Source organism: Taurulus bubalis (assembly GCF_910589615.1).
Source record: "Taurulus bubalis genome assembly, chromosome: 2".
NCBI lineage: Eukaryota > Metazoa > Chordata > Actinopteri > Perciformes > Cottidae > Taurulus > Taurulus bubalis.
Window position 1 is genome coordinate 1,322,231 of NC_136590.1, and position 27,754 is coordinate 1,349,984.

At 40.7% G+C, this 27,754-nt stretch overlaps 4 protein-coding genes across 4 annotated transcripts; all 4 read right to left on the bottom strand.

Annotated features, from left to right (window-relative positions):
- Window positions 1–430: 430 nt before the first annotated feature.
- On the bottom strand, window positions 431–8,812 carry LOC306753314 (olfactory receptor 8G17-like; the record flags this gene model as incomplete). Its single annotated transcript, XM_079237186.1, has 2 exons — window positions 431–1,252; window positions 8,690–8,812. The coding sequence occupies 2 exons, from the start codon at window positions 8,810–8,812 to the stop codon at window positions 431–433; spliced, it is 945 nt and encodes a 314-aa protein (XP_079093312.1).
- A 5,488-nt stretch (window positions 8,813–14,300) lies between these two features.
- Window positions 14,301–15,263, bottom strand: LOC306753316 (olfactory receptor 8G17-like; the record flags this gene model as incomplete). The annotated part of the gene is made up of 1 exon (XM_079237188.1): window positions 14,301–15,263. Exon 1 carries the CDS (start codon window positions 15,243–15,245, stop codon window positions 14,301–14,303), a length of 945 nt encoding a protein of 314 aa, XP_079093314.1. The 5' UTR covers window positions 15,246–15,263.
- A 2,563-nt stretch (window positions 15,264–17,826) lies between these two features.
- LOC306753317 (olfactory receptor 2K2-like) lies at window positions 17,827–19,996 on the bottom strand (the record flags this gene model as incomplete). The annotated part of the gene is made up of 3 exons (XM_079237189.1): window positions 17,827–18,224; window positions 18,365–18,591; window positions 19,620–19,996. The coding sequence occupies 3 exons, from the start codon at window positions 19,994–19,996 to the stop codon at window positions 17,827–17,829; spliced, it is 1,002 nt and encodes a 333-aa protein (XP_079093315.1).
- A 4,605-nt stretch (window positions 19,997–24,601) lies between these two features.
- On the bottom strand, window positions 24,602–27,148 carry LOC306753318 (olfactory receptor 2K2-like; the record flags this gene model as incomplete). The annotated part of the gene is made up of 3 exons (XM_079237190.1): window positions 24,602–24,972; window positions 25,124–25,350; window positions 26,772–27,148. The coding sequence occupies 3 exons, from the start codon at window positions 27,146–27,148 to the stop codon at window positions 24,602–24,604; spliced, it is 975 nt and encodes a 324-aa protein (XP_079093316.1).
- Between the last annotated feature and the right edge of the window lie 606 nt (window positions 27,149–27,754).

Here is a 27,754-nt window from a genome sequence, read left to right on the forward strand (position 1 = left end):
GTTTTTTTACTTACGGAATACTTGACTCCAAAATGAACGTTTTATTTGAGCCTTTATTGTTTGTCACTGGCACATTTTATACATATTTATACTACATATACACACCTCATAATTGTGTCCATAACATATTTCAAGAAAATAGCATCAGCTCTGTAATGAACTCACAAGAGGTCCAGTGTTGCCTCTACATCACGTGGCCTGGAGAGAGCTCCAGCTACGTGAAAGACAAGCTGGTGTAGACGGCTGAGTGCAATGTGCCAAAGAGAATTTGATTTAATAATTTTTCTAAACATATACATGAAACTTAAAACACCAAAACATTTAATATGTAATGCAAATACAATGTGGACATTTAGGTTAAATGTGATGTTTTTTCTCAATCTGAAAATGTTCAAACACTAATGTTTAAACACTAACTTTAGTTCTCAACTCAAAATAACGGCATAACTGGTTTGGATCGAAACAATTTTGACAAGGACTTGCAGATTTCTGCAGACTGTACGCCATAAATAATGGGGTTGAGGCTGCCCGGGATGATATGAAACAGAATGGCAGAAAGCTTCCTGTAGTCTGAGTACTGAGGGAAGCGATGCAGAATAATGACAATAAACCCACTGATCAACATGATCAGATACACAACCAGATGAGTGCTGCAGGTCTTCAAGGCTTTACTGTTCAAAGACTTGCTCTTACTGGTGAGACAGACGACTGTAATCTTTGTATAAGTGATAACCATGCTGCCTATGGAACATGTGAACAGGACGACAGTGAAAGTGAGGCCATAGACATTATTAATGAACACGCTCTCACAGGAGAGTTTAAACAGTGAGGCATTGTCACAGTAAGGATTCCTGATCAGATTCCTACATCGGTTCAGTCGTATGGTCAGACCGAGTAGAATCCCGACCAAAACCAGGGCCACTCCCCAGGCAGACATCGTCAGCTTCATCACCATTTTGTTGGTCATTATGGCAGCATAGCGCAGAGGGTCACAGATGGCCACATATCTGTCAAACGCCATAATCATGAGCACTGTGTGAGCAGTGGCACCAAACATGTGTGTGGTGAAAGCTTGCACCACACATTCATAATAACTGATGAAGAGCTCAGAGGAAGGCTTCATCATGTCTATAAGCAAACGGGGCATCAAGATAGAATTTCCAAGGATGTCGTTAAAGGGCAAGTTGCAGAAAAGAAGATACATTGGCTGATGAAGGTTCTTATCAATAAAAACCAGACATGCAATGCCGACGTTTAAAAGTATTATAAAAATGTAGGAGAAAAAGAGGAAGAGAAAGATCGGGTAGGCAGAGTCCTTTGAGACATTCAGCCCCTCGAGCCGGAGAGTGAGACTGTTGAATGTGTAGTTATCCATCAACCTGCAAGGACAAATAACAGTTTATACTTTACAAATAACCACAAGCAATTTAAACAATGGTGTTTTACTGGAAAATGGACTTCAATAAAAGACTGAAGCAACAAAAATAAGAAATAAAGTTAGAGATAATTGCATATGATTTTGATCAAACATTTTCATTGTTTATTTTAGAGAAAGACTGGCCTGTTTGTTGTTTAGTAATACTTGCTGGGAGTCTTCTCCTTCATCCGTCTTTAGGCTATTCTTTCTTGTGTTTCTGTTGCTTGCTAACACCCAGCAAACCTCTCCTCCTTGTTTGCAGTTTAATATAGTCGCAGTTCAATTCTCAGTGGAAAATGTGTTATGAAGCAAGGAGCCCTTTCTTGACCATTTGATAGAGCTTGCCAGTACATCATTTGTTTGACTTTAAATCACACCAACACGTTTTGGAGCAGTTTTAACTTATATATAAAATGTAGTTTTTCTGAAATACATTCATTATCCTTTTATTTATTTTTTAACAGATCCTGGAAATGATAGCGGGGGTCTCAAAGGATAGGTTGGGGTGAAGTTAGACTGCAGAAAATGATAGGTTGGGGTCATGTTTGACTGCAGACAAGGAAAGGTTGGGGTCAAGTTAGACTGCAGACAAGGACAGGTTGGGGTTGTGTTAGACCGCAGACAACGTTAGGTTTGTGTCAAGTTAGACAGTGGCTCAGTGGTGATCAGGGTCGTCCTTCAATCAGGGGATCGGGGGTTCGATCCCTGGCTCTGCTAGCCCATGTTGATGTGTCCTTGAACAAGACACTTAAGAAGAAAAGAAGAAATTGTGTGAATGATGTGATGTAGTGTTAAAGCGCATTGAGTGGTCGGAAGACTAGAAAAGTGCTATACAAGTACGGGTGCAGACAAGGATATGTTGGGGTTATGTTAGACCAAAGACAATGATAGGTTGGTGTTATGTTAGACTGCAGACAAGGATAGGTTGGAGTTATGTTAGACTTCAGAGAAGGATAGGTTGGGGTCAAGTTAAACTAGGTTACATGTTAAGTCAATGCACAGACGCGAAAAGAGAATTTTTCGCCGGGTGGCGGGAATGAGGCGAAAAAGCGTTGCGAATATTCACTTTTTCAAATCTGCCAGCTTTTGCTGAGTTGCAAAATCCAATCAGCGTTGAAAAGCTCCGCCGTTATCACCGCCGTCCTGCCGTTGCTGAATCAAACTGCTGCTCGTCCGCCTGAAGGAACGCTGTAAGTGGCTTCATTCAGACACTCGTTCTGGAGGAGTCGGAGCTGTGTGCGACTACGGATAATATTATGAACCCAGACATGGGGGCGTTTGATGTTCCGACGTTTGTGGGACTTCCACAACAAGTATAAAGCAGAATTAGTGGTTATTTCAATGGTGAATGGTGGAAATAGTAACTGTTTTCACGGAGTAAAGCCACCTAGATATCATTAGAAATAGTTGTTATTCCTTCCATGGTGGATAGCGGAAATGAAAACTGTTTTACAGAGAAATCCGTGCCCCTTTTCCGCCGCGAATGATTGCGAATTAACCACATAAAGTCGAGCAACTAAAGTCAGGCGAAAAAACTTTGGTGTGACTGCAGCATTAGTCTGAGATTCAGAACAGCAGAGAGGCGATCCCGAGACCCCGGAACCAGACTTTTTCCGACCCCCAGCTGCGCCTAGATATCCTGTCAGTGAAAGCCATGAACAGGACCGGTGATAAAGGGCAGCCCTGGCGGAGACCAACACCCACCAGGAACGTGTTTGACTTAATGCCGAGAATACGAACACAGCTCCTACTGCAGAGACCGGATAGCCTGTTGCAAGGGTCCGGCACCCCATAATCCCGCAGAACCCCCCACAAAAACAAGAGTGACCTGGTCAAAAGCCTTCTCCATTTCCACAAAGCAGGTGTAGACTGGTTGGGCAAACTCCCAGGACCCCTCCAGTAGTGGGGGTAAAGGGACGGAATCCGCACTGCACTTCTTGAATCTGACATTCAACAAACGGCCAGAGCCTCCTTTCCAGCACCCTGGTATAAGCTTTCCTGGGAGGCTGATTAGTGTGATACCCTGATCTCATCCACCCCTGCCACCTTGCCACCAAGGAGCTTTTTGACTAACTCAGCGGCCTCCGTCAAGTCATCAGGCGCTGCCCCCTCTCCGTGTTGGTCGGGTTTCTCAAAGTGCTCTTTCCACCACCCTACAATGTCCGGGTCAGTAGCTGGAGCTGAAGATCTCCCGGACAGGATCCTCCGCAAGACACCTCCCACCCTGAGCAACTCCAGTAAAGGACAAAGTCCAACCCTTCTCCAGGAGCTTGGTTCCAGAGCCAGTGCTTTGCGTGAAGGTGAGCACAACTATATCTACCGCTCCACCTCCTGCACCAGTCCGACTCTTTCCCCACTAGCGAGGGGATGTTCCACATCTCTAGAGCTGGTCTATGCTGCCGGCAATTGGCTCGCCCAGGCCCGCTGCTTGGCCTGCCGCCTTTACATAGCACCCGCTCATAGTCTGGACTTTGCCCCGAGACCTCTTTGCCAGGGGCGGATGCCCTGGACAACATAGCTTCCAGGGTCACTGAGCAACTCAAACTCCTCCACCACGTAAAGGTGGTGATTTAGATTAAAATAATTACAATGATTAAACATGAGAACAAAACAAATGTATATATGAAAAATACCTACGAGGCAGGATGTTTCCAAATTATTGTTATAAAAGGATAGGCCTATTTATTAGTACATATGTAATATCAATTGAAATTGACCATAATAAAAACTAACTTACTCATAGATGTAGATTTTATCCCAGAGAGTCTAGGAGTTCTAAAATTCATGTGTCAAGAAACTCTTCCTATTACTGAACATTTGTTAGCTTGGCATAACATATCAATTAAGGTACATGTTGCGTCAAAAATCAGTTTATTTAAGTCTTTTAAGCACAATTGGATGTGTCTCTGTAACTTTCTGCTCCCCGAGAATGTAGATTTTCGTAAAACAAGAAAGGTGGGGTCATAAATCATGTAGGCTCAGCCTTTACAAAGGTATTATAGTTCATAAATTAGTTTGAGTGTCAAGATTGACCACCAAGCTGCTCGGAGTCTGTCCAGACACGTGGTAAATTAAGAGTCCAAACACTTAGCCTTACCCTCGGGCTCATGAAAGCAGTCTCTAGACTAAGTTTAATAGTTCAGATTGTGTCATTATAGTGTGGCTCAGCTGCAAGGGGTCATGAGGTCATAGAGGTCAGCAGCAAGCGCACTTCATGTTCTCCTGCGGGCTTAATAATAATAATCATAGTCCCAAAACTTTGGTGCATATCTCCTCCCACAGAGTTGCCAGCACATGCGTAAAAAAAACATCAAAACGTGCGGCCTGATCGGGAATCGTGTGCTATGACTTTTCTAAGAGATTCGACCCGCCATTTTCCCGAAAAGTGCGAAAAACGGTGAAAAATTGTCCCATTCACTTGACTGGGGTTTCGGACTGAAGAGAGCAAAAAAACATACATCTTTGTGCCTACAGTGACTCGCCATAATTTATCGTAGAGAAATGATTTGAAGTTTAAAACGTTGACAAAAGTCTGGAGTTTATTTGCCCAATTGGGCATTTTTTGATAGCTAGCACAGTTTTCATGTAATTATTGTTCAAGTTTAGGAAAATGTGGGAACCATTTCAGAGTTTACAATGGGTGTGTATGGGGCAGGTTAGAGCTGTGATGTCATCGCTAGAGCACGAGGAGCTGTGTCCTAACGAACCTTTTTGTATTTGTATTTTGCCATTCACTCCACAATATTGACTTTTGAGGCATAATTTATATATGAAAACGTAGGAAATATTGTGCTTGTGGTACACATGCGTCGTGGAATCCAACAAATTTATACTGTTTTGTCAGCAAGCCTGAAAGCAACATGAAGACCGGCCAACTGCTCCATCAACCTCCATGTTAAATCGGACCACAATTTTCTCTCATGACGGAAACGTGAGCACTTTACAAACTGAATTTACGCTCTCATTTATAAATCCTTACAAATATTTAAGTAGACGGAAACGTTCTCAGAAGTCTTGTGCTTCTCATGATTTCGTTATTTTCGTGATGGGATTCACGGTTGTCTGTCAAATACACTAGTTTGAAAGGTTGTTTTCTCATTAAATCCACAGTCCAGTCTCCCGCTCTGTGACAGTGTCACACCTGTTTTAAGTTAGCCAATCAAGGCAGTCACCATGGCAACCAGTGACACGGGCACACACAGGAGGAACTGTCTGTCTACCTGTCTGTCTTTCTGTCTTCCCTTTCAACATAAAAGCCCCATGATTTAACTGTATCTTAACATAAATATTGAATTAAATAGAAAATAAATACACAATTGTACACAAGACTTTGTTATGTAATCACGTGATATGTTGCAGAAAAGTGCTGTCCCATTCATATTTACACCATCAAGCCCTCACAGCTAATGTTGGCATATATATATATATATATATATATCTATCTCTCCAATCCACACATACGTGCACGCACGAACGGCCGCGCGCGTGCACGTGGTAATACAGTCACGTGCACTCAGACTCTTGACTTTTGATCATATTTATGCAAAAAATAAATAATATATATATTTTTTTAAGTCAAGGAGTTATTGATTCTTTAGAGATCAAGGACAATAGGGACTGGTATACATATGTAATCACGTGATATGTTGCAGCAAAGTGCTGTCCTATTCATATTTACACCATCAAGCCCTCATAGCTAATGTTGGCATATATATATATATATATATATATATATATATATATATATATATATATATATATATATATATATATATATATATATATAATGTACCTCAATAACACATCTCACTACCGGTAATGTATATATATTGCGACGTCTTACGGCAGTAGTAGCCACACTTTCAAAATTTCTTTCGAAATTTTCTAGTTGTTATTATAATCACGTTTCAGTTTAATCATCTTTCCGTCGACGTTCGCTACGTATTGAATTATGCAGTCATTTTAAACAACACTTTTTTGTAGAAGCCCATATGAAGCTAAATTTAATTAAATTATTATTTCTGTATTAATTAATAGTATTTATAGTTTCCAGTGGCGGACCGTGGATTTTCAACCTGCGGTCTTCAATCAGCTGTTTAAGGCGGAACAGACAAGACAGAAGCTGTGCAATGATAAAATGAGCTAATAGGGACAAATAATTATAATTATTATTATAAAATAGTTCTAACTTTGTGATTCTGTTTAGGCCTGACGGCCACCACTGATAGTTTCATAATTGATACCAGGCTTGTGATCAAAGGTGAACCAGGATGTACTCCGAAAGCAATAAACAAGTACAATTATTTAGTGGAATTAACAGTTGCAGAGGGTTTCAGGCATGCCTGAGCCAGCCCAAATTATATGAGTTATCAACAGAAAAGAGACAGGTGTTGCAACAATAAAAAGTATGTTAAAAATATGGGTTTTTTTTTTAACACTATTGCATGTAAACATGTTCTTGTAGAAACTCAAAAAATTATCATAATGTGTTCCCTATGAATGCCAAAACAGACAATTATTTGGACTATATAACGTGCATTGTTTTCGATATTCTGTTCATTTATTTTTCTTCTTTTTTATTGAAGGATGAATTATTTGTATTTCCAGTTATGTCCTGATTTTTTTTTAATTTTCTGACCAAAAATCTGATCCTTACAGGGGTTTGGTTTAAAGTAATCAGACATTACAATTGAAGTAGATTAATTTGCATTTTATAGCTCTGTTTTAATATGTTGTTGCACAAAACTACCTTTATATTCCAAGCAATGACTTTGGCCATCGGAGTTTAGGGTAAAATAGTATTGCCACATAATTAAGAGAAAAAGCGATAGTTCTTCTACTTTTCATTTCCACAATTCAAGGTTATTATGTTAGAACTTGTATCCGTCTTCACTATGTTGTTGTTTATTACATACAGTAGATTGTACAAAGCCCTTGCAATTTGATTTTCCTCAGAAGACGGTTGTCAGAGATCACCACTTGTTACTACGCTTCAGGGAAATATAAAAAGTAATCATACATTCAGGCATTCATTTTTCAATGACATTTTATTTGAATTGCCGAATCTTACGAATCACAATTTTGCCACAGAGGGCTTTACAATCGCTACAGCAAACAACATCCACTTTCCATGGATTGGACCTAAGGAATAAGGCTAAACCCCCCTCTGAAAATGACTTTCAAGGGGGGGGGGGAGCAGGGAGAGCCACTGAGGAGGGATCCCTTTCCCAAGATGAGCATTAGTGCAATAGATGTCATGTGTACAGAATAAACATTCTAAAATGACAACACAAGTGAATTCATATGACAAAAGTGAAACATATGTATAGTGGTATTAGCAGTAGTAGCATTAATAATAGCAGAAAGTTGTGCTTAAATGCTAATACACAAGAGTAAGTGAGGCACCTTGAGGTCACATTATATGTTATGTACCAAAATAAAATAAAAACTTTACAATGATGGCAACACTTTCTTGGACTCAAATAACTTGAGGAAAAAATATTTTATCTCTTTGGACTGCATTCCATAAATGATGGGATTGAGAATGCCGGGAACAATATGAAACAAAATGCTGCAGAGTTTTCTGTAGTCTGAGTACTGAGGGAAGCGATGCAGAGTAATATTTGACATTCCACTGAACACCATGATCAGAAACACAACCAGATGAGTGCTGCAGGTCTTCAAGGCTTTACTGTTCAAAGACTTGCTATTACTGGTGAGACAGACGACTGTAATCTTTGTATAAGTGATAACCATGCTGCTTAAGGAACATGTGAACAGGACGACAGTGAAAGTGAGGCCATAGACATTATTAATGAACACGCTCTCACAGGAGAGTTTAAACAGTGAGGCATTGTCACAGTAAGGATTCCTGATCAGATTCCTACATCGGTTCAGTCGTATGGTCAGACCGAGTAGAATCCCGACCAAAACCAGGGCCACTCCCCAGGCAGACACCGTCAGCTTCATCACCATTTTGTTGGTAATTATCGTATTATAACGCAGAGGGTTACTGATGGCCACATATCTGTCAAACGCCATAATCATGAGCACTGTGTGAGCGGTGGTACCAAACATGTGTGTGGCGAAAGCTTGCACCACACATCCATAATAACTGATGAAGAGCTCAGAGGAAGGCTTCATCATGTCTATAAGCAAACGAGGCACCAAGATAGAACTTCCAAGTATTTCGTGAAAGGTCAAGTTGCAGAAAAGAAGATACATTGGCTGGTGAAGGTTTTTGTCAAAGAGAATCAGAACAGCAATGCCTACATTTGCGAACATTATAAACAGATAGGAGAACAAAAACAAGAGAAAGATCGGGTAGAGAGATGCTTTTGAAATACTCAAAGCCTCCAGCTGGAGCGTGGGGCTGTTATAGGTGTAGTTCTCCATCAACCTGAAACAATAGAGTAATTTTAAAGTCACAGAGAATGCCCTTGTATTCTCAAAGTCAGAGATGTATGAGCAACAATAAAAGCTACACAAGTGAATATATTGTTCTGTCATTGTTCAGAAATGAGGAAGAAACCCTTACTTACAGATAGATATTGTCACCTTGAAGTGTCTCTCGTTTCTCAATCTTTCATCTTTGCCGTCCTCAATCACTGCTGACACTATTCTCCTGCACCTATCAAGAGCTCCTCAGCAGCAAAGCTTTAGAGACACGATTTTACTGTAGGCGGAATTATTAGTCATTACGTCAGATAATGTGTGATGCAATATTTAGACCAGATTACTGCAATTCCTTATTACCAATACCATATTGCTCTAATAAGTCTCTTAAATCTCTCCAGTTGATCTAGAATGCTGCAGCTTGTGTACTAACAAAAACTAAGAAAGGAGATCATATATTAGAGAGCTCATAGTATTATATTTCCCCACTAGAAAGCTTATCGATCCATATTACCCCACTAGAGAGTCATAGCTTGGTGGACCCGTGTATTCCTATAGACCTCAGTCGTAATGACTTCATGAACATATGAAGCTATACTGGAGAAGGCGCAGCTTCAAACATAAATAGAGCCTGAATGAGTCGATCCCTGAGATGTACAGGACAACGCCAAGCAAAGGGATCCATTGGAAGATGGGTAAGTGTATTTATTGAACTTTGCAATAGCATATTTACGTTAGTAATGGGACCTGTAGCCAGATAGAGCTGCTGCTAACACGATGCTAGCGGGTTATATATGTCTACAGGCTGACTATAAGACTGAACGGTGGGTGTTCAAATATTGTCACGATCCCTGTTAACTTTCTTTCAGTGAACGTAGTACGCATAGTAGTGTGGGATCTCTGTTATGTGTTTGTGAGACTGAAATGACCGTGTTGTTTGGTTAGCTGCGCGCTAACCGCAAATAGCGGTGCAGTAGCTAAATGGGTACATGGTGGTTATGAGACTGAACGGGGTGTAATCAAATATTGTCACTATCTTTCAGTGAACTTATACTAGCTATTAGTAATGTATTTTACAGAGGATTTGCAGCTGCCAGGGTCTAGAGGACAACATGCAGCATCGCTTTAGCAGCCAAATCATCACTGCAGGCCACAACGCCAGCCACAGCTCATCACCTCACCATATAATAATACATTTGGTTTTAGACATTTACTTACATGTTTCTACCATTTTTTTGTATTCATATATTTCACTGATTTTGTGTACCTAAGACCTTTGGTAAACTAATTTCAAGCACCAAAACAGTTCGACCTCCTGAGTAAAGCTATGTTTTCACAAGAGATATGAAGATTTTCCAAAATCTAGATTACATTTTTAAGCTTTACAGTAATATTTCTTTTTACACTTTTGCCTTATGACAATGGTGCCTCATTATATAGAGAGCTGAGATTGTTCTGCAATTTTAGATGTAAAACACATGGGTATCTATCATATGCAAGTGACTTTAAAAGTGAATTTAAGAAATGATGTAAAATCAAGAAAATGACCCCCGATCCCAGAGGGTTAAAGTAGCTGTAATTAAACCTCTTCTTAAGAAGCCCACTCTGGATCCAGAGGTGTTGGCTAACTACAGACCTATCTCTAACCTTCCCTTCCTTCCCAAGATACTGGAGAAGGTAGTCACAAATCAGTTGTGTGACTTTTTACATAACAATAGCTTATTTGAGGAGTTTCAGTCAGGATTTAGAAAGCATCATAGCACAGATACAGCATTGGTGACAATTACTAATGACCTTCTAGTTGCATCAGATAGGGGACTTGTCTCTGTACTGGTCTTGTTAGACCTTAGTGCTGATAAAGGACTTGTCTCTGTTCTGGTCTTGTTCGACCTTTGTGCTGATAAAGGACTTGTCTCTGTACTGGTCTTGTTAGACCTTAGTGCTGATAAAGGACTTGTCTCTGTTCTTGTCTTGTTAGACCTTAGTGCAGCGTTTGACACCATTGACCATGACATCTTATTACAGAGACTAGACCAGTCGATTGGTATTAAAGGTACCGCACCAAGCTGGTTTAAGTCGTTTTCATCAGATTGATCTCAGTTAGTATTTGTAAACGATGAGGCCTCGGTTACCACTGCCGTTCGCCATGGAGTTCCACAGGGTTCTGTGCTTGGACCAATTTTATTCACCTTATATATGCTTCCTTTAGCCAGTATTATCAGAAAACACTCCATAAACTTTCACTGTTATGCCGATGATACTCAACTATATCTGTCGATCAAGCCAGATGAAACCCACCAGGTCGCTAAACTTCAAGCGTGTCTTAAAGACATCAACACCTGGATCACCTGCAACTTCCTGCTGCTGAACTCGGACAAGACTGAAGTTATTCTACTCGGACCAGAACACCTCAGAAATCAAGTATCTGATGATATGGTTTCTCTGGATGGCATCGCTCTGGCATCCACCACCACCGTAAGGAATCTCAGAGTTATTTTTGACCAGGACCTGTCCTTTGGCTCCAACGTGAAACAGATCTCAAGGACCGCCTTTTTTCACCTACGGAACATCTCAAAGATCCGGCACATCTTGTCTCAAAGCGATGCAGAAACATTGATCGACGCATTTGTTACCTCAAGACTGGATTACTGTAACTCCGTATTATCAGGCTGCTCCGGTAAATCCCTTGGATCACTCCAGTTGATCCAGAATGCTGCAGCTCGTGTACTAACGAGGACACGGAAGAGAGACCACATTACTCCTGTACTAGCTGCTCTCCACTGGCTTCCTGTGAGATCTAGAATCATATTTAAAATCCTTCTCCTTACCTACAAAGCCTTAACTGGTGATGCACCATTATATCCTGAGGACCTTATAGTGCCATATTACCCCACGAGAGCATTACACTCACTGAATGCAGGGTTACTTGTGGTTCCCAGAGTCTTAAAAAGTAGGTTGGGGGCTAGAGCTTTCAGTTATCGGGCTCCTCTTCTGTGGAATCAGCTTCCACTTTCAGTCCGGGGGGCAGACAGTCACCTCATTTAAGAGTAGACTTAAGACTGTCCTTGTTGATAGCGCTTATAGTTAGGGCTGTTTCAGGCTTATAGTTAGGGCTGTTTCAGGCTTATAGTTAGGGCTGGCTCAGGTTTGCCCTGGTCCAGCCCCTAGATATGCTGCTATAGGCCTAGACTGCTGGGGGACATCTTAGGATACACTGAGCTCCTCTTCTCTCCTTCTCTTCCTCTTTCGCGCCTCCTCTCCTCTTCATCTCTTCTTTCTCTCCTTCTGGATAAATTATTGTCTCTTCAATGCACATTACTAACTCTACTTTCTTTTTCCATGGATTTGTGGCTGCCTGGAACCGGCCCTGCCTGCTGCCATGGCCCTGCTGATGGAACCGGCCCTTCCTGCTGCCATGGCCCTGCTGATGGAACCGGTCCTGCCTGCTGCCATGGCCCTGCTGATGGAACCAGCCTAGAACCAGGCCTGCCAGCTGCCATGGCCCTGCCGATGCCCTCCTCTCTATCTCCTTCTGCTTCATGGATCGTGGCTATCTGGATCATGGTCCATGCCTACTACTCAATATATGAATAATTTCTGTCACATTCATTGAATGTGCTGTAACTCCGTTACGTTATTCATTCTGGCCACATGACATCTATTGCTTCTGTCCATCCGGGGAGAGGGATCCTCCTCTGTTGCTCTCCCTCAGGTTTCTTCCCCTTTTTTTCCCTGTGAAAGGGTTTTTACTATCTTTATTGGGGGAGTTTTTTCCTGATCCGATGTGAGGTCCCGGGACAGGGATGTCATGTGTACAGATTGTAAAGCCCTCCGAGGCAAACTTGTATTTGTGATGAGGGGCTATATAAAATAAACTGAATTGAATTGCCATTTTTAGATTCAACTAAATTGTATTAGTATATAGCCCAATTCCACAATCATGAATTGCATATGTACAGGATATAACATTCTCTGTCCTTGGACCCTCGCATCAGAGAAGGAGAATCTTAACGGGAAAAAACAGGCAAAACAAAAAAAAAAATTTAAAGCGTAAAAATGGAAGAAACCTCAGGAAAGAGAAACAGAGGAGGAACTCCTCTCCCAGTATGGACAGAAGTGCAATGTATGTTATGTGAACAAAATGAACATCAACATTATACATATATGACAGTCAATCCAAATGACAGAAACGGTACAAATAAACAGTGTGGCAATAGCAGTAGTAGCATGAATAAAAGCAGAATCTATGTGTTCACTTGACTGTGTTTCTACCTCTAAGGAGAGTTTTGGTCATTTTTGACAGGACCAGCAAAACAACTCTGCTGAAAAATCATCGTTGAGAAGCTCCGCCCGTCGTCAGCGCCGCCCTGCCGTTGCTGAATCAAACTGCTGGTCCTGGAGTAGCGCTGGATGCGACTTCAGTCAGATGCACTTCCTGGAGGAGTTGGTGAAATCCACCGAACTGTGTGCGGCTATGGATGATGTTATATATACATTACATTGTATATATAATATAATATATGTTTAGACATTTGTGTAATTTCCACATAGGCCAGAAATAGTGATTATTTCCATGGTGGATGGCAGACATGGTGTTTGGTAACTTTATAATAACTACACACTATTTAGCATTGGTAAAGCATGAATAAACACTTAATTCATAATTTATAAAGCATTGCACACTCATTAGTAACTCATTATTATGCAATTCATAAACACAGTTATACATGTTGTATTCTTGATTAATAAGCTTGACTATTAAGCGTTTCATGATTGGGTTTTCATAGTTTATTAGTGATGGATTCCCCATTTGTAAATGAAGTAATATATATTGCAAAACAATGATTAAGGACTTATAGATGACGCACTACTAGTTAACATGTGCTTTATAAACGTGTTTTAATGCTGCAAGTCGTTAGTTAAGTATTTTGTGTGACCTCATCTAAAGTGAGGACTACATGCTTTACAACGCATTTATAAATGACACTAGCTGTGATTAGATACTCATAATCAATAATATGTGCCAGCCAGCTATGAAACATGTTTAACACTCGTGCCACTGACGGGAATCGCCCCGCATCACCATCATATTAATGCGCTTTATCACTTTGTGTTGTCATACATTCTCATTACATTTTTTTCAATTCAGTTTTACTTGATTAGCCAAATATCACAAATTTGGCCAAGAGGGTTTTACAATCTTTACAGCGTACAACATCCTCTGTCTGGAAAATCTTGCAAAAAAAGAAGGGTGAAAGTGAGGAGGGAACCATCTGCCAGGATGAGCAGAAGTGCAATAGATGTCATGTGTACAGAATACACATTATACAATTACAACATAAGTCAATCCATATGAAACAAAGTATACATATAATTAGATAAGTATTAGCAGTAGTAGCATTAATGCATTAACACTAAAAAGGGACAAAATCAGGAGCACATTATATGTTGCGGTGAAAAATATACAAACAAAAAGGGGAAATTCTCTTTACAAGGATGGCAAAACTTTCTTGGAGTCAAAGAACTTGGTCAAAAAAATTCGTATCTCTTTGGACTGCACTCCATAAATGATGGGGTTGAGGCTGCCGGGAACAATATGAAACAAAATTCGGCTGAGCTTCCTGTAGTCTGTGAACTGAGGGAAGCGATGCAGAGTAATATTTGACATTGCACTGAACATCATGATCAGAAACACAACCAGATGAGTGCTGCAGGTCTTCAAGGCTTTACTGTTCAAAGACTTGCTATTACTGGTGAGACAGACGACTGTAATCTTTGTATAAGTGATAACCATGCTGCCTATGGAACATGTGAACAGGACGACAGTGAAAGTGAGGCCATAGACATTATTCATGAACACGCTCTCACAGGAGAGTTTAAACAGTGAGGCATTGTCACAGTAAGGGCTTCCAATCAGAGTCCTACATCGGTTCAGTCGTATGGTCAGACCGAGTAGAATCCCGACCAAAACCAGGGCCACTCCCCAGGCAGAAGCTATCAGCTTCATCATCATTGTGTTGGTCATTATAGCAGCATAGCGCAGAGGGTTACTGATGGCCACATATCTGTCAAACGCCATAATCATGAGCACTGTGAGACTGGTGGTACCAAACATGTGTGTGGCGAAAGCTTGCACCACACATTCATAATAACTGATGAAGAGCTCAGAGGAAGGCTTCATCATGTCTATAAGCAAACGAGGCATCAAGATAGAATTTCCAAGGATGTCGTTTAAGGGCAAGTTGCAGAAAAGAAGATACATTGGCTGGTGAAGGTTTTTGTCAATGAGAATCAGAACAGCAATGCTCACATTTGCGACCATTAAAAACAGATAGGAGAACAAAAACAAGAGAAAGATCGGGTAGAGAGATGCTTTTGAGACATTCAAAGCCTCCAGCTGGAGCATGGGGCTGTTATAGGTGTAGTTCTCCATCAACCTGAAACAATAGAGTAATGTTAAAGTCACAGAGAATGTCTATGTATTCTATGAAAGCAATACAAAGCTACAGGAGTGGATTATCTTCATTTGATTTGAAATTGAGAATAATTTATGAATATTATGAGGAAACCCTTACTTGCAGATAAATAATGTCACCGTTTCTCAATCTTTCATCTTCACCGTCCTCAATCTGCTGACACTATCCTCCTATCAAGAGCTCCTCAGCAGTAAAGAGACACGATATTATTGTCGGGGGAATTATTACGTCAGATAATGTATGATGCAACATTCAGAAGTCCCGATGCGAATGTCCACCAGCTGGCTGCAAGTTGTGTCAAGAGTCCATCAGCATTACTGTGGTCTTCTGATTTGCAATAGACAATGTGGTAGTCATACGCTGACAATATAATCTTGTGATCTCCAAACAGTGTCAGAAGTGGCTTATGGTCAGTCATTAAGTTAAAATGTCTACCCCACAAGTACTGGTGGGATTTATTTACGCCATATATCAGTCCAAGAGCTTCTTCCTCTATTTGAGAATATTTTTTCTCCGCTGGAGACAGTGTACGGGAGGCAAAAGCAATGGGTTGTTCCTCCCCGTCTGGCATGGTGTGTTGGATCACTGCTCCGATGCCATAGGAAGAGGCATCGCATGCTAAAGTCAGTGGGAGTCTGGGGTCGTAGTGGGCTAACACCTGGTCACTAGTCAGCAGTTCTTTACACTTCACAAAAGCAGCCTGTTCCACCTCAGTACATTTCCAAATCACTTGTCATCTGAGTAGTCTGTACAATGGTGCTAAGACTGTGCTTTGCTGTGGCACAAATCTTCCATAGTAATTCACAAGTCCTAAAAACGCCTGGAGCTCTTTGACATTAGTAGGAGCCGGAGCCTCCTGAATAGCTCTCACTTTGTCCTTTGAAAGGTGTGTGGCCTGCTCATCCACCACATGGCCCAGGTACTCTATTCAAGCTTTGCCAAACTCACACTCGTACAGATTCTTTTTCTGCTCCCAATTTAGTCTTTGTTTCCTTAGCCAATTTCTGCCACACAGTATTGCACCATTCCCTGTAACAACCAAAAGTGGTAAATTCACTGTCTGAACCTCATAGACCACATTGGTTGTGATCTGTCTTGCCACAGTTATGGCATTTAGTCTCTTTCAAACGGCACTCATCAGGCTTCACCTGGTGGACACTTGCAGCTCCGAAACTTTCACTTTCCATCTCTCTGAGCTGACGTGAGAGCGATCTCAAAAGCCTTAAGAAAAGTAAGATCATTTTCCGAAAGTAGTCTCCTCTCGTTCTTTATTCCACTGACGAACCAATCTTGTAGTTATGAGTCCAAGTTGGCACCGTACTGACAGTTAGATGCGCATTGTTTCAACTCGGCTACATACTGAGCCACCGGCTGGTTAGCTTTCTGGTTACACCGGTTAAAGTGAAACCTTTCAGCCACTAAAACCGGCTATGTCGTTAGCTTCAAATAATTTTTCCATCCGTTCTATGTACGCTGACCATTGTTCATTTTCCGGCTTGAACTCGTCAATTCTCCCAAACAGGGCGATCGTACTCACTAGTACTGACAGCGTGTGTCTCCATCCCTGCGAGAATGTATAGTTTTTATCCTCGTCGCCAGTTTACTGTGGTGTAATAACCAAGCAGACGCACGGAAAACGTTACTTGCTTTATTTGGCCATGGAAAAACGGACAACAGACTGCATATGCGCACTAACTCAATGTAATCAATATACCACAATACACATATATAGTACATGATACATATGCGCACACAGTACATATATCCTCACAAGTATATATTAATTTGTATACTACTGCCAGCAGGCACATTTAAATAAATCTAATCTGATTGATTTGGGTGATGAGGTACTTAAAATTAGCCAATACATTCTCCCAACACTGACGCATTTAACTTTTGCAATGCTTGTGTCTCACAGCGGGTGCGGTGTTATGCTGCATTCACAGCAAACGCGTTATGAATATTCGCAATGCATTTGCTGTGAATGCAGCAGTAGACTTTGCCATGATTATATGGTCTTGACTTCCTCATATGCGTTCATGATCATCTCCTGCTCCTCAGCGGAGAAATAAGAGGCTCTTTCTCTGAGTTTATTTGCCATTGTAGCGTTTGAAGAGGAGTGTGCACGCACAATTATCCAGATGACTGACGTCTTGATCGAATTAACGAGACTGTTTGAGGGCGGATCAGCCTTTAAAAAAACTGACATAGCGTGACGTCAATCATCTCGGTAATTTAAGATGGATAATAGGACATTTGATCAACTTTGTTGAACCAGGTATGAGGAACGGGGCCCTGGATTATTTTATTTGTAAAACGTCTAGAAATGTCAGCTTTATACATTTTTCTGTGAAACATTGCCAGCGATAAGTCTGAGAAATCAAAACAAAGATAGAAGTGATAGTTGATAGTAGCTACAGAGAGGAGAAATAAGAAAACATCTGGACCAATAGGCCACTTTGATGCCTAAAACCTAAATAGTCTCTCGGACTGAAATGTGCAAAGATATTGAAAACTTTACAAGCAGGTAAAACGGGTTTAAAAACTATCAGGAATACAATGAAGTTTAACTCTCCAATTTCTTTTCTGATGGACGTGTAACTTGATAAAATGCTTGATGATGCTATTACGTAACTCTTTACTGACCAATCCATATATGACGGGGTTGATAGCTGGTGGAATGATGATGAACAGGATGCTGAAAAACTTCTTGATATTTTGTGACAGTGAGGGAAACCTGTGACTTACAATTATGACTATTGAAGCTATTTGGTAGAGGATGTAAATAACAAGATGGGGGGCGCACGTCTGAACGGTCTTACTCCGGACGCCAAGGGAAGCTTTGCCTTGTTTTACACAAGCATGCAGGATTCTGAAGTAGGAAAAAGCAATGATGAGGAAGATGCTTGTACTCAAAGTCCAGGTCATGGACAGACCTACAAAAAAGATAGAAATATGTACAATTATTCTGTGAGTCAGGTATCATGAAAACAGTGCAACAAGCTGAATTTGCTGAACACCTTTTGATGAGGGCCAAAGTTTGACAACATATCGTATATTTGCTCCGTTAATCTACCGTAGATGTTATTGATGGGGGTGGGACTGCAGGCCAGATTCAGGATAGCACGGTTGCTGCAGTAGACATGTTGGATGGTATTGCCACACAGCGGGGAATTCATGTGGAGGATGAAGAGCACAGCAATCAACAGCACAGCGATGAACCAGGCCAGGGCAAGGCAGGAATGTAGCCGAGCCGATGTCATTATGGCCTGATACCTGAGTGGCTGACATACAGCAATGTACCTGCAGAGGGAGAGCACTGTCAAAGACAAACACACATCCATAGCTTTTTTACAGTTACAGATTAAGTTTAACAAGGTCTTAGCCCATCAAACTGTTTGCATCCGTTTCAAAGTGACCAAAGCCATCCAAGGACATATATTTACTATACATTTTTTTGTTAATAAACATTAAACCATTATTCATGAGCCAAAAGGTATGAATAATATTTTTTTTTAAAAAGAGAAAAAAGAGTCGCTAGAAAAAAATAATAAATCTTAGGGAGAGCAACAGAGCAAAACCAATCACCCCCCTAGGTGGCAGACTGAGCGATTGTTATATAAAACTGTAAATCATAGCTTGTTTTTTGAAGAAAAAGAAAAACTGCTGTATTTGGATGTATTGAACACCATAGGTAATATACAAGTGTATTATATGGTTTGGTCCATGAACAAATTCAAATGTCACAGATGTGCAAAAAAGCAAATTTTGGAGACCTCGCCTGAATGTTTTTTTTGTTCTAAACCCTCTCTAACTTTGTTCTGCTTCACTTCATCAAAGTCAACCTTTGCAGAGAGAATGTTCACATATTGAGTTATGATTTGGGTTAGAGAATGTTCACATATTGAGCTATGATTTGGGTTAGAGTTGGACCTTACAGCTGCATCATTTCAAAGAAATAATCATCCTGAAAGTGATTTTTTTATAGGCGGACCGGAAACCTTTTCATTTTTTCTGTGCCTCATCTTCATTTACTCTTAACCAGTAACATATAGACTGATATTTACACATCTGAACAAAATCTCACATGTGTACCTTTTATTATAACACCAACAGTATTCAAATAGCCCTAGTGGTTGCAGAGATACACCCTTTTTAGTTTGGTATGAGCTTTTCGAGCAGAGGCCTAAAAATAGGTTTGTTTTCAAAGTGTTTAAACTAAGAATTGTGAAAGATTAAAGTCATCAGAGTGAACCTGCACTATCTATGCATAACAGTAAAAGACTTGAATTGGTGACTAATTGTCTTGATGTGCTGATGCGTTTCTATACCTGTCATAGGCCATCACACCCAGAATAGTCTGCACTGCCACGCCGTACATGTGCACAGAGAAGGCCTGGGCGATGGCCGGGATGTAGGCGATCTTCTTCTGGCCCATCAAGAAGTGCATCATGAGGCGAGGCAGCACCGCCGTGGCCGCCAGCAGATCACAGACTACAAGGTTACAAACCATTATGAACATGGGCCTGTGCAGGTTCTTGTCCATGACAATAACACACAGCACCACACCATTGGCCAATAGCGTGACTATGAAGTAAACCAGAGCCAGGAAGAACAAGAAAGCGCCGTAGCCTGGTGGAACATAGAAACCCTCCAGCTGGAACACGATAGGCTGTTTGAGAGGTGTTACCATTGTTACGTTCTCCATCCAGAACACTGTGGTTCTGTAAGAAAAACGAGAGTTTATCAAACCCGTCCAAACTTTTCACACATCATGCATGGACAGTAAAAATAATTTCAGACACAGAACCACAAGGTACAATAAACTCCAGAACATGCTTTTAAAATGTGAACTTTCTTTGTAACTCTTAAATGAAACAGTTTACAAAGTAATACCTGCAATAAAACAACTGACTTGAGTCTCAGAGCAATTCAATATTCCATAAAACAAATACAAGTAAAATAACTCAAATGTAATGTCTAATGATCAGAGCAATGTTCAGGTGTATGTGTAGAGCCTAACGGAGCCTTTTCCGCTCTCCCATCCTCTCTTCAGAGCTGATGGTGCTCTGACTTGTTGAGGAGAGCGGGTTCACTTTTAATGATGTTCCTTTGTGTTGTGTATGTCCAATGGTAACGCCAACCCCTTCATAGGCAACGTTGCCATTGACACATCAACTCCACCCCCTGCAGCCTGCATGTCTGAAGCTGGCATGAAGTAATCTTTTAAAACTAAGTTTTAAAAGATTACTACGAGGAGAGGCGCTGTGGTTCATGGTTAGCGTCCAAACCTGTAGACCATCAGGGCGCCGCCATGGGCCCACTTGAAGTTGATCACCTTTCATAACTATAATAACTGTTTCGGTTCTACATTAGTTTTGAGCCAGTTGCATGTTTACATTAACCAAGTTCGGAAAATACATATTTTTCAAAGAAATTGTTGGGCAGTAGCTGATTTCAATCAGAAGAGACTTCATTTACAATGAAACAATATTGTATTCCACATGCATAAGATGAATGGTCTTTGGTGATATTGGCCCAATAAAAGAGAGTTCAGTGGAAGGATTATTAAATCTTCAATTTCAATGTCATAGTCAGAACAAGGTCGAGGGTTAAACAGTGAGTGGGTTTCTGTAGTCTCTGACAGAAGCCAATCAGATCTAATAATGAGATGAAAGCGGCACTAAGGCTATCATTATCGACATCCATGTGAATATTAAAATTACCTAAAATAATACATTTAGCTGTTTTCAGAACTAAACTTGATAAAAACTCTGAGAATTCTGATAGGAATTTCAAACACGGAGCTGCAAATTTGACGAGGTTATTTTGTATAACTCCGCTTCTGGTTACTTTTGATTTCAACAATCTAAGTGTTGTGCGGCAGACACAGTCTCTATTGGGTTTCTCTAGTGGAGTGATTGCTGTTACTTCTAATCAATTCAATTCAATTCAGTTTATTTTATATAGCCCAACATCACAAATACAAGTTTGACTCGGAGAGCTTTACAATCTGTAACATGACATCCTGTTCCGGGACCTCACATCGGATCAGGAAAAACTCCCCAAATAAAGATAGTAAAAACCCTTTCACAGGGAAAAAAGGGGAAGAAACCTGAGGGAGAGCAACGGAGGAGGATCCCTCTCCCCGGATGGACAGAAGCAATAGATGTCATGTGGCCAGAATGAATAACGTAACGGAGTTACAGCACATTACATGAATGTGACAGAAATTATTCATAGAATGAGTAGTAGGCATGGTCCATGATCCAGATAACCATGATCCATTACGCAGAAGGAGGTAGAGAGGAGTTGCATCAGCAGGTCAGACCAGGTTTTACCCAGAAAGTTACCTACGAAGCTCACATCGTTTGGGTTGACCACCTGCCACTGAGCTGTAGAGAATTATAAAAAGTAAAGGTACATTATAATAAAAAAAATGTTCGATGCATTTTATTTGAATAACCCAATACAACAAATCACAAATTTGCCAAATGGGGTTTTACAATCCGTACAATATACGACATCTGTCTCTGGATGTCAGGGAGAGCAACTGAAGAGTGACCCGTCTTCCAGGATGGCTTTCCCACAGAAAACATATACAAAACTCAGATTGTCCCTTTCAAATCTGTTCACTTAATAATAATAATCATAATAATGATAATCTGTGTATTTGTATTGCACATTGTACATCAGGATAATCCACAGACATTGTTGTTTTAATATTGTATTTGTAAAACGTTTTGAAATGTTGCTGTTTAGTTCATATTAAGTTAATACATCAATGCTTTGAGCAAATCAAACCAAATTCCAGCTTCCTTAATTCTTCTGTGACATACTGACAACATCTAAAAAGTTGTGGATTGCCAGCGATAAGTTTGAGAAATCAAAACAAAAATAGAAGTGATAGTTGATAGTAGCTACAGAGAGGAGAAACGAGAAAGCATCTGGATCAATAGACTTGGATGCCTAAAACCTAAATAATCTGAAATGTGCAAAGTTATTGAAAACTTTTCAAGCAGGTAAAATGAGTTTAGTCCTCTTTAAACCCAGTTGAGCCCCAGACATTTTTCTCTAAAATTCCGAATGGTTTGCATACCGATACTAAATACAGAATATCTCCTCAACCACAAGGGCTATTTGAATAATTTCAAAAGGGATAATATACGGAAGACACTTGTGAGACTAGTCGAGAGGTTCATATAGCAGTATATGTGTTACTGGTTTATTGGTTGATGATAGAACACAGGATAGAAAAAAAAAAAAAACATCCATGGAAAATTTCCTTATTCAAATGATGCATATCATTGCCTTTTTCTACTATAAGATATCACTATGTGTTAACAGTATCTCTGAAAAGTTGAACTTTGATTAAGTGAAGTTAAATATGTTTAGTAATTCATATAGTGCACATTTCGTGAACCGTAATTTTAGATCCACTGAGAGCCAAAATGCCCTAACTTTCTTCCTGGACCTTGAATGCCTTTGGTTCCACAACAGAGGGGCTCTGCTCAAGCAGATGCACCAACACATACCAAGCAAGTATCGTTTCATCCAGTGGCGGCCGGCCAATAAAGGGCCATGGGGCCTAAAATAGATTCGGCTTGGGGCCAAAATGATTCGGCCCAGAGGTGCGCGTTCTCATCTCTTGTGTGTTTTTCGATTAAATGCTTTCATTTTTAAGGCGGCTCGCGTAGTTAAACAGGAAGTGACATTGTGTGCGAATTGAATCTCGAAAAGCTACGGAAAATATGGTCATTTTGCATACAAATTAGAAACAGTAACAGTATTAGCACTCCCCGAAGAGGCACAAGGTTAGTTAAAGTTGTAATAAATGTGCGTGTTTTCAGGAAATTAGCCTGAGTGTTGGCTTTATGTGTGTATGTGCTAGTAATGCAAACAAGGATTAAGATTAAAATGTTGTGCCTTTGTACACAGCTCTTACGTTGGTTTTGGGAATTTATCAATACATTTTAAATCATCAGTCAATTGCAGGACCACTTGTCTGTATGCTACATGATATATATATATATATTTGTAGGAATAAGATGTCCTTTGTGGACTTCAGGAGTAGCCCCCCAACACTACCCCCCCCCCCCCCCCCCTTCCTGACTTCCTGCGCCAGCTCAGAAAGTTCAACCTGCCTCAGGAGCTGCTGATCCTGTTTTACTCCGCCATCATCCAGTCTGTCCTCTGCTCTTCCGTTACTGTGTGGTTTGGATCGGCCACCAGACAGGACAGAGTCAGACTCCAACGGATCGTCAGGTCTGCAGAGAGAACTATTGGTTCCAGCCTCCCCTCCATCCTGGACTTGCACACCTCCAGAGTCAGGAAGCGGGCTGGAAAGATCACTACAGACCCCTCACACCCTGCAGACCCCTCACACCCTTGACACAATCTGTTCAATTCCTCCCCTCTGGTAGGCGCTACAGAGCTCTGTACGCCAAAACCACCAGACACTGAAACAGCTTCTTCCCACTGGACGTCACACTGATGAACAGTTAACCAGACTCTTCCATCTGCACTTTTTTTTTTACTACTGTCTTTAATGTCCTTTTTATATTTTTATATTTATCATGTTTACTGTATATTGTGTGTTGGGAAAAGTACAAAGAGCAAAGTGAAACCGGCGTCAAATTCCATGTATGTGCAAATTTACATGGCCATTTAAGCTGATTCTGATTCTGATTGAAGTGTTGGAATAAATGTAAAATATTTAACTGCAAAGTAGGAATGCGTGTGTAATACCTTTGTTTGCATTGAATCACACTGGGATGTTTGCTGTAATTCATTAGATGGTCCTACCAAAAAAAGAATTCCACCAGCTGCCACAAAAAAGAAAAACAAAGCAATGTGGTTGGTATCTGGCTGAGGCTTGAAGGGACTTGTAGGTATTGGCGGATTCTGTAGGTTGTACGCTTTCCAGAAGGTGCTCTAATCATGTGTGGCATCAAGTTAGGGATATACAAATGGATATTTCCATAACTTGGGGAGCTCTCTCAAGTCACTTTCAGAATCAGAATCAGAATCATCTTTAATGACCATGAAAGTTTACACATACATGGAATTTTGAGTCCTCTCAAGTCATATTTATGGTTGAATTGTGTTATAAACATGTAAAATGGATTTATATGCTCTTGTAAGGCCAGGCTGTGCAGTTTTCTTCTCTATGTCCCATCAGTGGCTTTGGTATTGATTCATGGGAGTACGAGGACTTGAAGAGTGAGGAAGACCTCCTGATGAAGAATTCAGCCCCCATTTGCTGGGGCTGCTGGGGCTCAACAACTATCAGGGATACAATGACCTTAAGAAGTTAAACCCCTCCATTTTTTTTCTGATGGACGTGTAACTTGATAAAATGCTTGATGATGCTATTACGTAACTCTTTACTGACCAATCCATATATGACGGGGTTGATAGCTGGTGGAATGATGATGAACAGGATGCTGAAAAACTTCTTGATATTTTGTGACAGTGAGGGAAACCTGTGACTTACAATTATGACCAGTGTAGATAGTTGGTAGAGGGCGTAAATAACAAGATGGGGGGCGCACGTCTGAACGGTCTTACTCCGGACGCCAAGGGAAGCTTTGCCTTGTTTTACACAAGCATGCAGGATTCTGAAGTAGGAAAAAGCAATGATGAGGAAGATGCCTGTATTCACAGACCAGTAGATGGCCAGACCTAAAAACATAAAAATATGTACAATTATTCTGTGAGTCAGGTATCATTTAAACAGTGCAACAAGCTGAATTTTCTGAACACCTTTTGATGAGGGCCAAAGTTTGACAACATATCGTATATTTGCTCCGTTAATCTAAATGAATGCACTTACCGTAGATGTTATTGATGGGGGTGGGACTGCAGGCCAGATTCAGGATAGCACGGTTGCTGCAGTAGACATGGTGGATGGTATTGCCACACAGCGGGGAATTCATGTGGAGGATGAAGAGCACAGCAATCAACAGCACAGCGATGAACCAGGCCAGGGCAAGGCAGGAATGTAGCCGAGCCGATGTCATTATGGCCTGATACCTGAGTGGCTGACACACAACAATGTACCTGCAGAGGAAGAGCACTGTCAAAGACAAACACACATCCATAGCTTTTTTACAGTTACAGATTAAGTTTAAAAGGATCTTATGCTGCGTTCACATGGAAAGCGTTGTCACATTTTTGGCACGAGTAGATTACATGCAAAATCAATGCACAGACGTGAATGACGCGGCACGAACAATTTGCCTCATTCGCGCAAATTGACATTTTTCATTTTTTTAAAGAGAAAAAGAGTTGCTAGAAGAGCATTTTTTTTAAACTAAGACCTTTCTTGTCTTTAGATACAGACTGGATACCTGGAAAGAGGGCAAGGTGTGCTGATTTGCAGAAGTCCATTAATTCAATTAAATTCAATTTATTTTGTATGGCCCCAAATCACAAATTATCCCCAGAGGGCTTTACAATCTGTACACATACGACATCCCTGTCCCGGGACCTCACATCAGATCAGGAAAAACTCCCCCCCCCAAAAAAAACTTTAATGGGGAGAAAACTGAATAAATCTTAGGGAAAGCAACAGAGGAGGATCCCTCCACAACATTCTATACCAGTAAGAAAACAGAACCAAAAACATCAGCCTGACATGTCAGTAAACAGCTGGAATCTTTAAACCAAGACTTGTGAAAGACTAAAGTCATCAGTCATCAGAGTGAACCTGCAATATTTATGCATGACAGTAAAATATTGTGCTATGATTTGGGTTAGAGAATGTTCACATATTGTGTTATGATTTGGGTTAGAGAATGTTCACATATTGAGCTATGATTTGGGTTAGAGAATGTTCACATATTGAGCTATGATTTGGGTTAGAGAATGTTCACATATTGAGCTATGATTTGGGTTAGAGAATGTTCACATATTGAGCTATGATTTGGGTTAGAGAATGTTCACATATTGAGCTATGATTTGGGTTAGAGAATGTTCACATATTGAGCTATGATTTGGGTTAGAGAATGTTCACATATTGAGCTATGATTTGGGTTAGAGAATGTTCACATATTGAGCTATGATTTGGGTTAGAGTTGGACCTTACAGCTGCATCATTTCAAAGAAATAATCATCCTGAAAGTGATTTTTTTTATAGGCGGACCGGAAACCTTTTCATTTTTCTGTGCGCCTTCTTCATTTACTCTTAACCAGTAACATATAGACTGATATTTACACATCTGAACAAAATCTCACATGTGTACCTTTTATTATAACACCAACATTATTCAAATAGCCCTAGTGGTTGCAGAGATACACCCTTTTTAGTTTGGGTATGAGCTTTTCGAGCAGAGGCCTAAAAATAGGTTCGTTTTCAAAGTGTCTGAACTAAGACTTGTGAAAGATTAAAGTCATCAGAGTGAACCTGCACTATCTATGCATGACAGTAAAAGACTTGAATTGGTGACTAATTGTCTTGATGTGCTGATGCGTTTCTATACCTGTCATAGGCCATCACACCCAGAATAGTCTGCACTGCCACGCCGTACATGTGCACAGAGAAGGCCTGGGCGATGGCCGGGATGTAGGCGATCTTCTTCTGGCCCATCAAGAAGTGCATCATGAGGCGAGGCAGCACCGCCGTGGCCGCCAGCAGATCACAGACTACAAGGTTACAAACCATTATGAACATGGGCCTGTGCAGGTTCTTGTCCATGACAATAACACACAGCACCACACCATTGGCCAACAGCGTGACTATGAAGTAAACCAGAGCCAGGAAGAACAAGAAAGCGCCGTAGCCTGGTGGAACATAGAAACCCTCCAGCTGGAACACGATAGGCTGTTTGAGAGGTGTTACCATTGTTACGTTCTCCATCCAGAACACTGTGGTTCTGTAAGAAAAACGAGAGTTTATCAAACCCGTCCAAACTTTTCACATCATGCATGGACAGTAATAATAATTTCAGACACAGAACCACAAGGTACAATAAACTCCAGAACATGCTTTTAAAATGTGAACTTTCCTTGTAACTCTTAAATGAAACAGTTTACAAAGTAATACCTGCAATAAAACAACTGACTTGAGTCTCAGAGCAATTCAATATTCCATAAAACAAATACAAGTAAAATAACTCAAATGTAATGTCTAATGATCAGAGCAATGTTCAGGTGTATGTGTAGAGCCTAACGGAGCCTTTTCCGCTCTCCCATCCTCTCTTCAGAGCTGATGGTGCTCTGACTTGTTAAGGAGAGCGGGTTCACTTTTAATGATGTTACTTTGTGTTGTGTATGTCCAATAGTAACGCCAACCCCAACGTTGCCTTTGACACATCAACTCCACCCCCTGCAGCCTGCATGTCTGAAGCTGGCATGAAGTAATCTTTTAAAACTAAGTTTTAAAAGATTACTTCCTTTTAATGATTTATTTCCACAGAAAACCAAGAGTTTAATTTAAAACACAAAGCTGAGCATAAAGAATTGG